General features: G+C 49.3%; 1 protein-coding gene across 2 annotated transcripts in view; it reads right to left on the bottom strand.

The window, feature by feature from the left end:
• The window catches only part of LOC146855113 (serine hydrolase BPHL-like), a 158,956-nt gene that overhangs the window by 73,402 nt on the left and 68,227 nt on the right, over nt 1-17,327 (bottom strand). Inside the window, exon 1 of one of the 2 annotated variants that reach the window (XM_085652615.1) lies at nt 16,291-16,701. The exons of the other annotated variant lie outside the window; for it this stretch is intronic. Coding sequence (XP_085508741.1) covers nt 16,291-16,409 — 119 coding nt within the window. The 5' untranslated portion in view covers nt 16,410-16,701. Of the gene's footprint in view, nt 1-16,290; nt 16,702-17,327 lie in introns of those variants that run through there. 2 annotated transcript variants of the gene reach the window in all.

The following is a 17,327-nucleotide window of genomic DNA, read 5'->3' as shown; positions in this document are numbered from 1 at the left end:
GTGAACTTTCGGTACTGGAAAAAGGGCTGGGTTTCGTGCCTATGGCACGCTTAGATAAATTTCGTTTACATTGTGAGTTGGCAAATTTTTTTAGAAAACTGAAATTAAAGGCTTTCTTTGAAAACATGGATCCAGCTGAGACCACAGGAAACAAAAGTGACACCGACCTTAGAATTAAATCTACTTTTAATCCCCCCCACATACAGTACCAGCTGAAATAATTGCATTTGAACGTGCAGTATTTCTGGATGTGGAAGCGTTGGAGGATATAGAGGTCTTCAAGAATATGAGCACAACAGAATTCCAAGCACTCCAGTCACTTCAAACTAACACGGCAATTGTAATAAAACCAGCAGATAAAGGTGGAGGGGTAGTGATACAGGATGTCGGTGATTATGATAATGAATGCAGACGACTCCTTAATGATCCTGTGAGTTACACCCCTTTAACTAAGGACCCCTCTATGGTATTAAGAGAAGTTATATGTAACTTGGTCCATGCGGCAGAATCTAATGAACATATTTCTAAACAAGAGGCACAATTTTTGACCATCAGTGCAGGGATTATACCCTACTTTTACACTTTGCCCAAAACTCACAAAAATAGGACCCCGCCTCCCGGGCGTCCTATAGTGTCTGGGATTGGCTCCCTTTTGGAACCTCTTTCCCGGTATTGTGATGAATTTTTGAAACCTTTGGTTCAAAGGACTTCCACATACCTGAAGGACACCAAAAATCTTTTGGCCCTCATACAGACACTGAATGTGGATAACGAAAATACCATCTTGGTCTCAATGGACATTGAGAGCCTCTATACGAGTATACCTCAGGACGAAACCATCAAGGTCCTCACTGAGGTCCTCGATGCAGCAGAATGGGATTACATCACTCCCAGATCTTTTGTGATTGAATGTGCCACATTGGCATTAAAAAAGAACTTTTTTGAATATCAAGGTGATCTGTTTTTGCAAACCACAGGTACATCTATGGGCAGCGTTTTTGCCCCGAGCGTAGCGGGTCTATAGGTTTTTGATTTTGAAAGCAAATACATTTTAAATGCTAATAACCCCTATGGACAACATCTGTCCCTGTGGCGCAGATACATCGATGATGTGTTCATCATATGGCAGGGTCCAGAAAGTCGTCTATTAGACTTTTTCAACTGGATCAACACCTGTGACAGACACCTTAAGTTCACATACACTTATCACCATACAGAGATGATTTTTCTTGATTTGGTTATTACAAAAACCAACGGGTCGTTGACGACACGTACCCATTATAAACCTACAGCAAAGAACAATTTACTGTCCTTTTCGAGTTTTCATCCTCGAACACTACGTGAAAATCTACCATATGGCCAGTATTTACGCTTGAGACGCAACTGTAGTGAGGTTGCAGATTTCCGTAAACAATCAGAGGATCTGACTGAGAAATTAAAGAATCGAGGTTATCCCAAAAGAATCCTTGCAAAAAGCTGTAAGAGAGCCCGTAATCAACCCAGGGAAGCTCTCCTAGAAGAAACAGTAAAAACTGACACGAGTATTCCCTTGACATGTGTAACTACCTATAGCACGGCCTCTAATGCAGTTACCAACTCTATACGCAAGAACTGGCGTATCTTGGTGAGCAACAATAGGCAATGGGAAAAACCCTTGTTTTCCTTCAAGAAGGCTAGAAGCATAAAAGACGCCCTAGTACATACACGCCCAAAGAAGATGACTATGTAAGGTGAACAAACACTTTGCAATGCTTGGGGCCTCCCCAAAATAACGGGGCATTACCCATGCGGGTCATGTAGTGTCTGCCACCTAACGAAAGCAAGCAAGACCCTGTTTTTAGAGACCGAAAAAGTCTGGACACAAAGACAACACACAAATTGCAATACTAACAATGTGATCTACCTTATTACCTGCCCATGTGGGTTACGGTATATAGGAATGACCACTCGAAAAATTAAGCAACGAGTGTGTGAACACCGGAGTAATATAAGGTGTAAGCGTAATACCACCAAGCTTACCGAACATTTTCTCCGTTTCAATCACACAATTGAGGATTTATTGTGGACAATCATTGAACACCTGCAAGGAGGTAATAATATAGCCCAGAGACTCTTTGAGAAAGAACGATGGGTATATCGTCTGGCCACTCATACATCTGGTCTAAACGATAATATACCCTGGAATAGTGTGATGCAGCACTGAAATATCTGTTTGACATTTGAATCATTGGCTGGGTCACCTCATGATTTAAAAGGGCTTGATTATTCGACCTGCATCTTCACAAGTGTCACTAAATAAAGTTTTTTGATAAATGCTTTACTATTTGACCTGTATGTCCACAAGCGCCACTAAATAAAGTTTTGGAAAAAAGTGTTGGGAAAAAGGTTGTGTTCCTTTTTCCATCTCTCAAAACATAATGTACTTTATTGTTAAAAGGGCGCTTATCAAGTTCTTTTCGGATTATATATCCAGCTTGTCTGTTTGCCCCTAAAAATCATGTGATACCATTCCGCTAGTTTCCCCCTTTTTTGTAACACTCGTAGCGATGGCTAGATTAAAAGTGGGTGTAGCGTTCTAGCCTCCAAGCCAGTTCTTCACTGTCTTCCCTATGATTGGCTATGAAGACGTTACGTGACGCAACACGTCTCTTGGGGCTTCCGCACCTGAGAACAAACAACATCCGACCTGTTTGGACATTCATTGGATGTTTCAGGTATTTATACTGTTTCTCTGACCAATAGTGGCACCTACGGGATCCAAGTTGGAGGGAACGTTAGGTGTTCCGGCGGGTGCAGCGCTTTGACGAAGTAAGTGGTCCTGTGCGGCTTTGCAACCTGTGCTCCACTCATTTTCTTCAGTTACCGGATGGTAACGAACAAATTACTTTCAATTTCAGAGTGTGACTACAAGTGCGCATCCCCCCCCCCCTGGGTTCATGATGTGAGGCAGATCATAGCCACTAGTAAGTCCTTTGAACACTTTCCGTAATAATGTTCTATCATTAATGAGATTGTTAGAACCCTTCCTTTCCCCTAATGATATCGTTGGGGATCTCTGAAGTTTCGTGACCTTAAATTGGAGTTCTTCTTTTTTACTTTTGGCTTTTTGGCCACTGAGTACAACCTAAAATAAAGGGTGTGAGACAGTTGCGACATTGTTAAAGTGCAACGAATGATACGCATGCTGTCTAAAAATTTGGGAGTACCTATGCCCGAAGAATTTTGGACATTATAAAAGCACCGGTAACCATTACCTGAAGCCAAATATCTGACAAATAGTTCTTCAAACATTTTGGTGTTGTATGGCCCGGATGAATTCTAAAGTGGGAATTTGTATAGCTTCTATCAAATACCAATTCGCGGTATCGTTAGGTGAAGGGAGATATTTGCCATTTATTAATACATGTAATTGAGTGTTATCTTTCTAAACAAAGACCTGTTTGTGTTTCTGTTTATTTTTGCAGACACTTTTTTCTTCAGAAATCCTGAAGTTTCTCCGGTAACAAGAACCGTGAGTCTTTTATAGCATTGCTGCCAACGGCTGGGTGCACCTTAGCGTGTGTATACCACCGGGGCAGTAGGGTCCTGATGAATGCCTGGTGAACATCCCAATAAGGCAGAAACATGTTGACCAAATTTTATTCTTTTCACTACTAGGGTTAACTAACCAAATTTGGTACTTAGTTATTACTACCCTTTTTAATTCAATGCCGGGTTTACCATAATAAAGGATTTTGGTTGAAACCTAGACATTTTTTATATTCACTCTGCACACCACTTTGCACCAACACACATCGCATTCAATCGTCAGCTCTGCTGTAAACAGGCGTTGTAGCACACCGGGGAGGTATTAGACCTCCCTGGTAGGAGTCCAATGATGAAGCATGTCACCAACCAGGTTGGTGAGTGAGGGCTCTTTTTACAAATATGATTGATTTTGTAGTATTGGCTTTCTTTCCCTTCTTTTTTTTTTTTTGAAAACCTTTATTTACACATCGAATATTCACAGTCATGGGCCTACAACCGCATGGGCCGGCCGCTAATGTAAGACAATAATACAGTAGTCACAAGAATCGGAGCGAGCCGCACGCATAACGGCTACAGCCGCCCACAACTGAACATAGTACTACAGAAAGGTTTCTTATTAACTATTTTATAAAGAAAACAACAAAAAGAAACTTATACCAGGCAAAAGAACTCCATGAATAGGGACTTGCTCTCTCATGGGCGGGGGACAACAGTGACAACTCAGCCAATTACACAGATATTCGTGTGAAAAAGGGGGCAGGGGGGGGGCCGGGAGAGGAGCGGGCATCAATCCCGCAAAGCGACCAGGAACCTCAAAGTCAAGGGGACATCATCACGTCTGGTGCGACCACCAAGGGGGGGGGCGCAGATATTCCCCCGATAGGAATTCCAGGGACACCACATATTACTCCATGCCCTAGGCTTGCCCCTGGCCACGTACACCGTCTTCTCCCGGAACATGCACCAATCCATGTTTTCTTTCCACTTCGCAACTGTGGGGGGCCGGCCGGACCCCCAGAGCTGCACAATGTCCCTTTTAGCGATCATGTTGCCCAAAGTCACCCAGCGTGCTTGTGCCACATCGCAGTCAGGCGGTTCCCATACATTCAACACACATCGCCGAGCCTCAGGGAGCAGCGCCACACCCGTAACCTCCTCCATCACTGCATGTACACCAGTCCAGAAACGTATCACCTTCGGGCACTCCCACAGAATATGAAGAAAAGTACCAAGCAAGCCACAACCACGCCGACATAGACCATCATCTGTGTAACCCATGTGAAGCAAGCGGGGACCGGTGACATAGACCCTATGTAGTATCTTCAACTGCACAAATCGAAGGCGAGCCGGTATAGCCACCTCCCTCGGTGAGGCTATGGCCGCGACCCAATCCTCATCATCCAACTCTAGGCCATCAGCGACCCAGACCTCTCGCAAATGCGTGAGGAGGTCCGCTCGAGTGTTAATCAGCTTTTTATAGATCAGGGAGATAGTACTATCTGGCAGGTAACCATCAAGCAAACGATCTTCCAACGGGGAGGCTTCGGGGACAGCTGCAGGATTCGGGAAAGCGGAAAGTAGCGCATCTGCGCATAATGAAAGAACTCCCTATCGCTCAGCTTATATTCCGTTGAAGAGCTTCAAACGATTTAAAAGTGCCCTTCGTACAAAGATCCCCCACACGACTAATTCCGATCAAATCCCACCTCTCAAAGCCTTTCGAACGCCATAGACCTCCCAACGCATCCGACGCATACAGTGGAGTCGCACGAGACAGACGGCCCGTCCATCCCGTAGCAGCGGTGGCGCAATGCCAGGCGCGCACCGCGTTTTTCGTAGGACCGGTCAATTTAGCACTTCCCTTCGTAGAGTAAAGCGCCCTATTGAAGTCTCTGCCCGGCAACAGTAGCTTATCCATCTCGTACGCAGGGTTCACCGCCGGGCCGTATGTCCCATGATTCACCGCCACCAACTGGGACGCCCAATAATATCGTCTAATATCAGGGAGGGCTATGCCACCATCATACCATGGTAGGGTCAGTTTAGCGAGAGCAATGCGCGGCCTCCCATCCCAAACTAGCTGCCTCTGTAAGCTCTCTACCTCACTAAAGTATCGGGCGGGCACCACGTCCAGCGTATTCTGCAATGCATACAAAAAGCGTGGAAGAGACATCATTTTGAATAAGGCTGCCCGGCCAAGCGGCGATAGCGGGAGCCTACGCCAGCGAGCTACATCGGCCCGCAGTCGCTGGAGCGGGGGCAACAGATTCAGAGCATAACGGACCGCCGGATCGAGGGACACGTGGATACCCAGATATTTAAATCCAGAATGTGAAATCTGAATCGGACAGCCACGCGGGAGAAGAGGGGGGTCGCCAACCAGCACATAAACACAGGATTTCACCCAATTAATGACAAGCCCCGAATTGCGACCGAAGGAGTTCAGTACATCAAATAGCACTATCAACGATTTCCGCGGGGATGTGAGATAGAGCAAAATATCATCTGCGTAGAGTGATACGCGATCCTCAAACGTCGGTGTCCACCGAATACCCGTGATGGAGGGCTCCCACCGGAGCCACGCCGCCAGGGGCTCCAACGCAAGAGCAAAGAGAAGCGGGGACAGGGGGCAACCCTGCCGCGTGCCCCTGCCAAGCAAAAAGGGGGCAGAGACTCTGCCATTCACCACCACCTGCGCCAGTGGTTCCACGTATAACAACTTCACCCATCCAATGAACCCAGGTCCAAAACCAAACCTAGCCAGTGCCGCCCAGAGATACGGCCATTCCAGCGTGTCAAACGCCATCGTGGCGTCCAGTGACGCCAAAATGGCAGGCTCCCGAATAGAGTCAACTCTCGCGAGGACTCCATGGAGGCGCCGCAGGTTCAGCGCGGTGTTGCGATGCGGAATAAAACCAGACTGGTCCGGATGTACCAGGTCACCGATGACTTTAATCAGACGATTACCGAGCACTTTAGCGAGAATCTTAGGTTCAGCGTTTAGGAGTGAGATGGGCCTATAAGACGCACAGCAATCACGCGGCTTGCCCTCTTTATGGAGCACCACAATGGTCGCTAGACGTTGATCACGCGGCAGGGCGCCGGCCTCTCGGGATGCAAGAAACATCTCGCGGAGATGGGGCGCCAACTTATCTGGACGAAGCTTGTAAAGCTCGATCGGAAGGCCGTTAGGGCCGAGAGCCTTTCCTGAACGGACCGAGCGAATCGCCGACGCTATCTCATCGTTTGTAAGCGCCGCGTCCAGCAGTTTTTTATCATTGACCGAAAGGCACGGCAAAGCAATATCTCGCAACAATTGGCAAGAGTCCTCTTCTGGCCTCTCCGAGACTGGAGAGTAGACGTCCCGCAAATGGTCCGCAAAGCAGCCCACAATCTCCCTCGGATCCGTAACACTCACACCATCAGCACGCACAATCACTGGGACCACACGACTCGCTCGTTCTTTCCTCTCCAACCATGCAATCAACCTTCCAGCCTTGTCACCAACATCATACAAGCGCCCCTGTTGCTGCCTACTAGCGAGCTTAGCGGCATCCGTAACCAACGCCTTGTAATCCGCTTGCTTCAGGCCAAGGGCATGGAGTTTGTCCTGTGTGACCCCCCCGCCCGAGATCCTCTTCCAAGTCAGTTATGTCCGACTCCAGGCGTACCACCTCCTCAGTTTTACGCCTCTTAGCATGGGAGATCAAAGATAGGGCCTGCCCACGGATGACCACCTTGAAAGCCTCCCACAACGTTACAGCCGAGGAGACCGAACCCTGATTTTCCTCGAAATAGCGGTCCAGAGACTTAACCAAAAGGGCGCGAGTCGTGGGGTCATGCAAATACCAGGGATTAATCGGGGCCACCCTCCCCTCTGCCCCCATGGCCACATCTAAGTGGAGCAGGACCGGGGAATGGTCAGAGATGCCCCGGGCCAGATGTCTGACCTCCCCGATCATTTGGGCTTGGGCGGCCGGCATCAGCACATAGTCCAATCTAGATAAGGAGCCGTGGACGCCAGAGTGAATTGTAAATTGGGCGAGCCCCGGATGCATTGATCTCCAACAGTCCACAAGCCCCATAGTGTCAATAAAGCCACCCAGCCAAGAGTGCGCCCCGGGGAGGTCTCTGGGAGGGTGCCGATCCTCTCTACCCGACACCACAGAATTGAAGTCACCACCCACCAGCAAGAGGCCCTCCGGGAGCCCAAGCAGCAACCCTCCCAAGTCCGCAAAGGTAGTGGTTTGCAACCCCGGGGGAACATAAACTGAAACCAAACACCAAGTCTGTCCTTTTCTTTCCCTTCTCATTGTAGTTTTTTCCCTCATACTCTTTTGTTTTTTCCCTCATACTCTTTTGTTGTTTATTATAATTACCCTAGGGGGACGAAGAGTGTGTTTTTGACCCTCTCTCTCTTGTTGTTTGATTCTTCTTCTTCTCTGTATCACAGAACAGCCATAAGAAAGTATTTCCGAAAGCTGCAGAGGGGCTCAGCTCATGCTTGGGCACCCTCTCACACAAAACCAAGCATTCTCTCTTCAGGATTGTCAAGGCCTGCCATAGGAGTGACTTATAGGTTTATATGTGTCTGTATATGTAGGTGGATATAGGTAGCCTATACCACTGTAAGGGGTGCAAGCACACCCTTACCCAGGCTGCAGTAGCAGACCTGTGGTGCCATTTTGGAGTGCTTCACCAGGGGTGGCATAATACATGCTTCAGCCCTTGGTAGGCCTCTGAGGTACCTATGCCCTAGGTACATAGTATACCATATACTAGGGGCTTGTAAGGCACTCCAGAATCCAATTAGATATGTACCTAATGTACATGCAAACCATTTTAGAGAGGAAGCAGCTAGGTTGTGGTCCTGATTAGCATGGCCACAGGCAGACTAAGGTAGAAAAACAGTGAAACACCAGCAAAAAGTAGGGGAACCCATGTGAAGCAGATCCTACTCTCCTACAGTTTGAATATTCTGCCTCCAGTACAGTGTCACAGCAAACAAATGATGAACGGAATGCTGACAATGCAAACATTCTCCCCCAGTCAAAAGATCTGGGTTAAATCCTTTGTTCTTTTGCCCACTGTTCTGCATGCTGTCTATCAATTGTGTGTCTATTGCTTTCTCGCCCTTAGTACAGTGTCAGCGAATGAACGCAGACTGCTCACGGCACTACGACACTGGCATGTAAGTGGCGGCAGAACTATGAGCCCCAACAGTGTTTTTGGTTGAAAAAGACAAGCTGCACAGACGTCTGCACAATATAAAATAAATTTAACAGAAAATGGCCCTGCTTACAGCTGTTTATGCGTAATGCTAAGTACCAGGGCCCTGCAAGGGGACGACAAGGGCACTGCCCCAGGACTTTGCTCTGAGCAGTGAGTGACATGCACACCATAAGAGCAACTAGCAGAGAGAACCCCAAGCTGCTCATCATCTTCAGGGGAGGGACTGTTAACCCCCATCAAGGACCCCGCAGGAAGTTCCAAGCTGCCTAGCCAAGAGATGTTCCATACAAAGTAATGGACCCAAAGGCTTCCAGGCTCTAAGCTGCAAAGCCCAAGAGGACAGCAAGGCCCACAGGAAGTACGTGATGACTGTGCACGTAGTGTGCCATCCCTAGTGGCTGTCTGCTGCCACCACAAGCAAAGAAATGGCGCTACACGCCCCTGGTGGTGAATGGCCACCACTGCAATAAAGTGGAGCCAGCACACCAAGTGCCAGAAGAGGCCGCCGCGAAGAAGGACCAAGAGCACAGAGTCCGAGGTACGCCCAGGCAGGCACCCAGGAGCTGAAACACAGGCATGCGCCTCAGAAGTGAGAGACGTCTCCACAAAGGAGAAGCAATGCTGAAGGCAGCAGTGAGATCCTCTACATCTCCCCTGCACCAGCGAAGCCCCGCAGTAGGCCAAAGACAGCACAGAGTGTCCTCCCTCACACTGCCGCAAGATAGAGTCACCAGTAGCCCAACACAGTCAAGAGGAGAGTCGCACACTTCCCGTAGTCAGCTGCCACCGCAACCTGTGCTCAGGCGACATGTGGCCAGACACCACATTCATACAGCAAGGAGGGAGTATGGCACACAAAGTGACTGACTGCACCAAGCATGCCTGCATGGAAGCAGGAACAGGTGCCACAACGGCGGAGGCTCGAAGGGGAAGCATGACACACTCGAGCAAAGAGATAACCTGTCATCCTTGCAGAAGAGCACCACGAAAACCCCTGAGGAGGGAAAGGGGCCTGCAAGAAGGCCTCAAGGAGAAGAAGCACGTCCTAACAACAGGACAGACCTGCGACAGGTCAGCAGCAAAGTAAAGACCATCCCAAGAACCGGACACGACCAGCGAGATGTTCATGTAGAGCAAACATGAGACATGTGGCAGGATGCCACATCCACTCAAGGTACCTGGTCAGAAGGAGAAGAAGAGTGTGGCATAATGCTACTCGACCAGGAAAGAAAGGAGAGTGGCACATTGCCACAGGGCCAAAAACCACCACATGCGCGCAAGATTGGAAAAGGAAAAGGGTGCCTGGATAGAGGACTCATGCCAGCACTGGAGAAGGTGTTCATCAACACAAACCAGCCACTGAGGTGCAGAGATGTCACTGGAGACAACTTCGCAGAAGGCCCAACCATAAGCCGTTAGCAAGCGCGATCTGTGTCCAGGCCCCACGCTTCACAGTGCGACCGTTCACTCACCAGTCACCGGCTGCTTGGCATCGATGGCATCATGTCTAGTAAGTGCACCTGCCAGAAGATAACCGTAAGTGTCCACAAAGTCAATCTAGTCCTCCTCATTCCACGAAGTCAACTACAGCAAAAGATCGCCACCTGTTTGCCCAAGTGTAAAATAGACAAATATCATCATGTTAATCATCCAGGTGCATCATCACCAAGAATATCGAAGGAGCATTGCACCACCAGAGTGGATTCAAACACTCAAGACATCCGGAGGTCCAAGAGGCACTCCTGGAGCTGTGGGAGGCTAGCCACCCAAGAACCTTCTGTGTGCCCCTGTAAACCTTAAGACTGCCGAAAAAGAGCATAACCGACCATTGGACTATCCACCCTTGGGGTTACACGAGTCTTGCCCGTGGCCCTGTTGGGAGTTCTGCAGTGATCCCTCAGCACGGCCTACGAAAGGCCCGCACAGCCCACACTGTCACGTGGCAATCCAGGGGCAAGGGCCTCAATGGAGTTCCTATGAAATGGGAATCCGGATCGGAGAGATGCGTCGGCAGCAGCTCCACGACAGGCACCAGGAAGCTTGGAGGTCGCAGATGGAGACTGGTCACCATCTGAGGAAGGCATAGAACCGGAGTCCTGACGGCAAGAGCACACAGACTGAGGCACCACCCTCTGCTGTCACATGAGCCATTTGGCTGTGGTCTTGCTGGCAGTTCCTCAGTGACGCCTTTGCGTGGCCTACACGAGGACCGCACAGTTCACACAGTCCCATGGCAGCCCCGCAAAAAGGCCCTCCAGGAGACTCCTGTGAGAGGGGAGTCCAGGCAGGAGAGGCAAGCTTGAAGCTGCTCGGCCATCGGGAACTAGAAAACATCATCCACCAAGGTCATCCTCTGTATTTGCATGTTGGCTGTCCATCGGAGCCTCAGCGCCTGCAAGATCTCCAAAGTGGACTCCACCACCGCTCCAGATGCACCATTATTGGAACTTTGTATATAGACTACGACACCGCGAGACCAGGCTGGTCTGAACTACATCGCCGAGGTGGACTAAAGCATCCAGACCATACGGTCCAGAGCTCCAGCACCGCCTGGCAGAATGCCTGAAGAGACTCATTGGTGCTGTGTAATGTTTATTTGTTATCCTCATAGGTTGAACTTCTGTTTGTTTCCTTTCATTAAAGTTTGGGAGGGATGTAGTATCCTGCTGGACACGTTCTAGCGTTCAGCTTCGTGGTGTACCCACACCATACATCCACCCATCACAGGTGTCACTAGTCAAGTGACCCTGCAAATAAAAAGGGGCTGGGTGCACGTGCCTTGCACCATTTACCAGTATCATAATACCGTGTGGTCCTTTAACCAGCATTCGGGCCTAGGATCCAAGTCACCACAGGGGACAGTGGTAGCTGCTGCTGTAGCAGGATTTGGCTACGAGGAGGGAACTCCCAGCCAATCTGTGCAGCAGGAGCCAGCTGGCAAATGCAGTTGGTCTCTAGTGAGGAGACTGGCCGATTCAGGTGCGCGTGAGGTGGACATGGTGGGTACCGCTGCGTCCGGGCAGGCGGCGCCGTCCTTTCCTGAGGAGAGAGCACTGCCTAAGCGTGGTTGAATCAACAAGCAGACGAAGGCTCGAGGCGTTACCTCGATGTCTGCAGTGCCCTCCTGCAGTCTAGGTGGCGCAGCTCGCAGAGCATGCAGCCGTTCCAGGCCCGGATGACATCATACAGCTTGGAGGAGGTAGTTCCCATTCGTGGCAGTGAGATGCTGCGATCAAACAGCAGGGTGCTGTTTGCAGTCAGCTGGACAGGGATACACATGGAGAGCACGGACCTAGCGGGCAGATATGGCTGCCTCTATCGATTTTAGTAAACAGGGTGTGCTGAGGAATGCCAGTAGTAAGGATCCTATTGATAGAGGATTAGGTAGGTGAGTGTTGGCCCCAAGTGAGTACAGTTGTGGTGTCGGGGGATGGTGTGACCCTGCAAGCAAGGCTGAGGCTGAACAGCTTCGTGTTGACCCCTGTGACTCACTTGAAGTCACAGGGGTCAACACGAAGCTGTTCAGCCTCACGTGCTGTCACCAGGATGCAGTTCCCGATGGAGCAGGCTTTCCACCACTGAGGAAGCGGCGATAATTTTCTCTACCTCGCCCAGCCAGGGCATGGCACAGTTACGATGGTTGTGTAAGTGATGAAGTGCATTCGGGTGTGAGAGGTATAACTGAGCAGTTGGAGGAGGAGGCGTTGGTTTCAGATTATAGTGGGGTCAGTGATGAGCTTGAGGGGGTGGTTTGCATAAGGGGAATGCATTGTGTGTGCGGGGTTCCCTTTGGGGGAAGGGCTGTGGAGCACTTAAATGGAAGGAGTGAGGCAGTTGGTGCTTTTCAGATGTCAAGTGCAGACTTGAGGAGTACAGCCAAGACACCAAGACACTTCATACCGACTCCGACAAGGTATGGGTCCATGGGGGTCAGTAGGGGATGTACAGGTGGCACAGAGGGGTGGACTTCCTTGGCTTCAGTGGGATATGGGGGTGATTCCTGAGGGGCTACTACAGCAGTTCAGATTTCCTCAAGCAGGGTGATGGGGGGATATTTCGATCACAAATCCAAATGGGGGGGGGGTAACTTGAATATGTGACAAAGAAATACAACATGATGACCAATCAGAACGAGCTAAGGAGGTGCACAGGGGTGGTGGGGATAGTTCTGAACGGTCTAAGACTCAATTGCCGTATCGGGGGGCTAGTGATGCCACTGGGGTCTCATTTATCACAAAAACATGCAACAGGTTCTGGAAGCATGAGCACATTGATGTTTATAAAATTCTGCGTCGTGGGAGTGGGAGTTGGCATTCTGACAAGGTAGATAATGGGATGTCTGCATTTCTTAGTTATGCAAGCATATACTGTGAGAAGCATAGGAGCGGGCAGTTTCTCTTTTCAAGTACATGGATATTATCAGCAGGGTCACTATTTACCCAAGACCCTTTACTCTGTTTAATGTAAGTCAGTTTTTCTGGTTGGCATTTCCTCGCAATGGTCAGGTATCATTGTCCACTCTCCTGTTCCTTGTTTGGCTTATTTCAATACCCGAATGCGATGCACCGTGTGCGCAACGAAATTAGTTTTATTGATTTAATTGTCTACTTACCTGCATTCATCCGTATTCCGGTGTTTACTACACCCCACCCTGCCCCTGCCCCTCCCCCGCCCCACGTCACTGCCTGGCAGCACTCCCACCAAGAGCCGCTACTGATTGGTTGATTAGTTGGTTTCACCAGCTTCCAGGAAGTTGTATTGCTTGGATGGGTTAGAGTTTTGTTTTGGACATGCTCAGGTGCTGTTTATGTTTGTCAGGATGCTGGGATGGGAGGGCGATTTTGATTGCCTTGGTTCTGTATATCCATGGGAGGGTGTATTGCATACCCTAGTTCAGGGATTATTGTTGTGCTTGCACTTTGTGGAGAATGGTGTGGGGGTAATCATCTAGCCGACAGTATTCTGGGGTAGAGACTTATCTTTTAGGATTCTGGTGTTCCTGGAGGCTTGGGGGTGGGGGGGAAGGTTGTCTTAGGGGCATTTTTTTGTACCGGCGCGGCGCACAAGTATTGATTTGTCTGTGGAGTTAGGACTGGGTAAAGTGCTGGGGGTATGATGTGTCACATTAGGGTCTTGCAGGTCTTTGCTAGACAGTGAAGTTGGGGTTGCTTTTTTCATGCAGCTGATTGTACCGTTATCACGGGCTGGTTGGCAGTGGTTTTGAGATCGGTTGGGGTCGCCACAGTTCTATGCAAATCCCTATAGATCACAATTCCTTACACATAGGGTCAGAAATGGGAGCAGCCAGAGCAGCTTTGTCTTGTAGCGAGGTTGGGTGGTTTGGTAGTGGGAGCTTATAGGATTTTCAGGCCAGGATTTTTCCGGAACTGGGTTTAGGATGGGGGATAACTAGTAGCCTTTCTTTCTGTTGTTGCTGTTTTATCTTTTTGTAGGTTGACTTCCTGGCACTACTGCTGACGAAATGGCAACCTGATTGTAGGACATTCAGTTATCTGTTGGACTTTGTTATTGGCTGACTAACAGCTGTATGGCAGAAGTCTAGGCCCGCCTATATGTCGACATTAAATATTCTAGTGGGGCATGAGAATACTGTTGTGGTGGGAAAGTTTCAGTCTGTTTTTGGGATTTGTGGTCATCCTACAGGGTGTTGTCATAAGTGTTACCGCTAACTCATCTGGTGGTGAACGATCTGATGATTCCAGTGGGCCTGAAACTGCTACAGCAGAAGGCAGCGGTATTGCAATTGCTCAGAAAGATATGGTCGGGGTGGTGTTTGCATGGACTAAGTTCATGCATTCAAAAGAAAACAGAAACATATTGATGGTCAAGGGGGTATGTTGCTAGTCATGGGGTTTTATGATAATGGCTCATTCACTCATGGAGGTCGAGAAAGGGGTATGTTTCCTGGTTTTGGCCAGTTGCATGTGGGTAATTGTTGGCAGGGTGCGATGAGCTGCCTTGGGGAAGATGTTTTGCTGTGAGTCCGTGTTTCTTCAGGGTGGGGCAGGAAAATACCTTGTAGGTTTTTCCTGGGTGGCGGTAGTTTGGGGGAAGAAGAGTCAAGGGCAGGTGCATCCAGCCCTCGGGTGGGGTGGGGGACGGACCCCGGGGTAATAAAGAGGATCTTAAAGGACATGAAGCAAGGCAAAAGGGAGTGATTTTGATGAGGATGGTTTGGGTTGGGTGAGAGAGAGATTGGTTAATGTGAAGGATGGGTGTACGCGGCATGAATGACCTGGTGGGGTTTGGGTTGTTTGATTGAGGGATCCTCACTCACGCCTACAAATGCCTAAACAACAACGGACCCAAATACCTCAACGACAGAATTAACTTCCACATACCCAAAAGAGACCTCCGATCTTCCAACCTCGCACTGGCCAAAACCCCGCGCATCCACAGAGCCAGAGCATGCGGAAGATCCTTCTCTCACATTGCAGCCAATACCTGTAACGAGCTACCGGCAGACATCAGACACGCCCCCTCCCTGAACACCTTCAGGAAGGCCCTCAAGACCAGGCTCCTCGGCTAAACAGATCTGCGGACCCCCCCACCCCCCCCCCCAAACTCCCTCAGCGTCTTGAGACCCTCACGGGTGAGTAGCGCGCTTACAATTCCCTGATTGATTGATTCATTCATTCCATATGTTGGTGTTGTTTTCAATTGGGTTATGCATTAATGTAGTTATCATTATATATATTGAAACACAGTCTAGCTACAAGTCTGTCCTAAGAAAGTGGCATTTTCTGCTACAACAGGCTTATGGGTGTGTTCTTTTAGTGCACGGTGTTTATTTTTTACTGAACAGCTGAACGGTGTGGCATCTCTGATTTGTCCGTCATATTCTACAGAAACACATCCCCCCCATCTGACTCCTGCTATGACGCAAGTGATACTTAGATGAGCACAAAGAAAAATGCTACATTCATTCTTAACCCCTTCGCCGCGGCGGGAATTCCGCCGCTGCGCTGGGGGGGGGTTTGGGGGCACTGCGGTGGCGCCGTGCTCATGACGGAACCACTCCGTCATGAGTCACGGTTGAGCTGTGCTCATGACGGAGTGGTTCCGTCATGAGTCCGCCCACGGCGCTAATCGCCCGCACAGGCGGGGAATTAGCGCCGCGTGGGCGGAGCGGCCGCCAACGGCCGCAGCATGACGGAACCACTCCGTCATGAGCACACGGCACCCGTGGCTCATGACGGAGTGGTTCCGTCATGAGCAGGGAAGGGGTTAATAACACATTTAAGCATGTTTCTAAATGTTAATCTTTATATCTGTATTTTTTTTGTTTCTTTCTGCTACTTTCCTTTCACATTCAGAAATGTCACCTATTCCTCCTCACTCACTCCCCTGGCTGCACTGTCAGATTTCATCCTTGTGGGTAAATGAGTTGTAAAGCACAGTATAACTGAGCTAATATCATGCCAAAGTAAGCGCCCCCCCCCCAAGAAAAAAAGAGATAATTCCACTCGGGCCAGCAAAGCCCAAATCCTATAGTGAGATTCAGCTCACCTGTTCCGGTTTGATGGGGCGCGCCGCTTCTGCTCTCCACCGACACTTTCAGCCACCCAGCTCCAGTCCTTGATACTGGGGTTTCGTGTGGGGGTGGGATAGGGAGGTGGGAGCTGCATAGGTAGATGCTCACTATATGGAGAGTGCCCTATACGGACAAAACACCCGTTAACTCGTAGTCTACACGCGGCGTCACCGGTGTTGCTTAATACTAGGAAAAGCTGATAAAACGTGTATCCTCTTCGCTTCCGAGCTGACGACGGCTCATTTGAAGGCCCGCCCAGTGGGCGCCCACCCAAAGAAGACACAGTTCAGGCCTGCCTGGGAATGGCAGACAGAAGCAGTAGGGCTCCGAGCTGAGGATGTCAATATCTCCACCCGGGACAGCCAGTCATGGTGTTCTTAAAGCACTGGCCGGTTTCGGTTTGTTTCACTTCCCACCTCAGCAATGACTACAAGCAGTCTCACCCACAGGCCCAGTTCTGGAGGGTGGGCCAGGCCATCCCAGACAGCACTTGGCCCACCCAAGGCCTTTGCCCAAACAGAAAACCATCTTCGGTTCTTTTTCCTAACCAAAAAAACACACGGGACTGGAAATCAAAGCCTAATTGTGCAACTTTTTACCTAAGTTCAAAATTCCTTGGGATTCTTTAAGTGCCTGGGCAGAGGGATGAGGCCAATGGGATGGCAGCTATTACTGTGCACATGTAAGCAGGAGTACCTGAGACACCCCCACCATATGGAGACGACAAGCTCCAGTCACACAGTTATTAAGAGATGAATACAGTTTAATTGCAGCAATAGTGTGAAGGATTTTGCCATTGCAAGAAAAGTAAGTGAAAATGAGCAATCGGGATGTGTATCTCAGCACTGGTTTGTAATGTTTTCTTTCTGCTGTGACGTTATTCCTCACTTATGGCCAGGGTTATGGGAATTATGGGGCTGGAGAAAACCATATTATATGGCAGGGTTGACTAAATTATGTGTAAAAAAGCAAATTACTTGGCGTAATGTGATACATTTTGTGACAATATTCA

Source organism: Triturus cristatus, chromosome 4_1 (assembly GCF_964204655.1).
Source record: "Triturus cristatus chromosome 4_1, aTriCri1.1, whole genome shotgun sequence".
Taxonomy (NCBI): Eukaryota; Metazoa; Chordata; class Amphibia; order Caudata; family Salamandridae; genus Triturus; species Triturus cristatus.
This window is presented reverse-complemented; position numbering and strand designations above follow the sequence as displayed.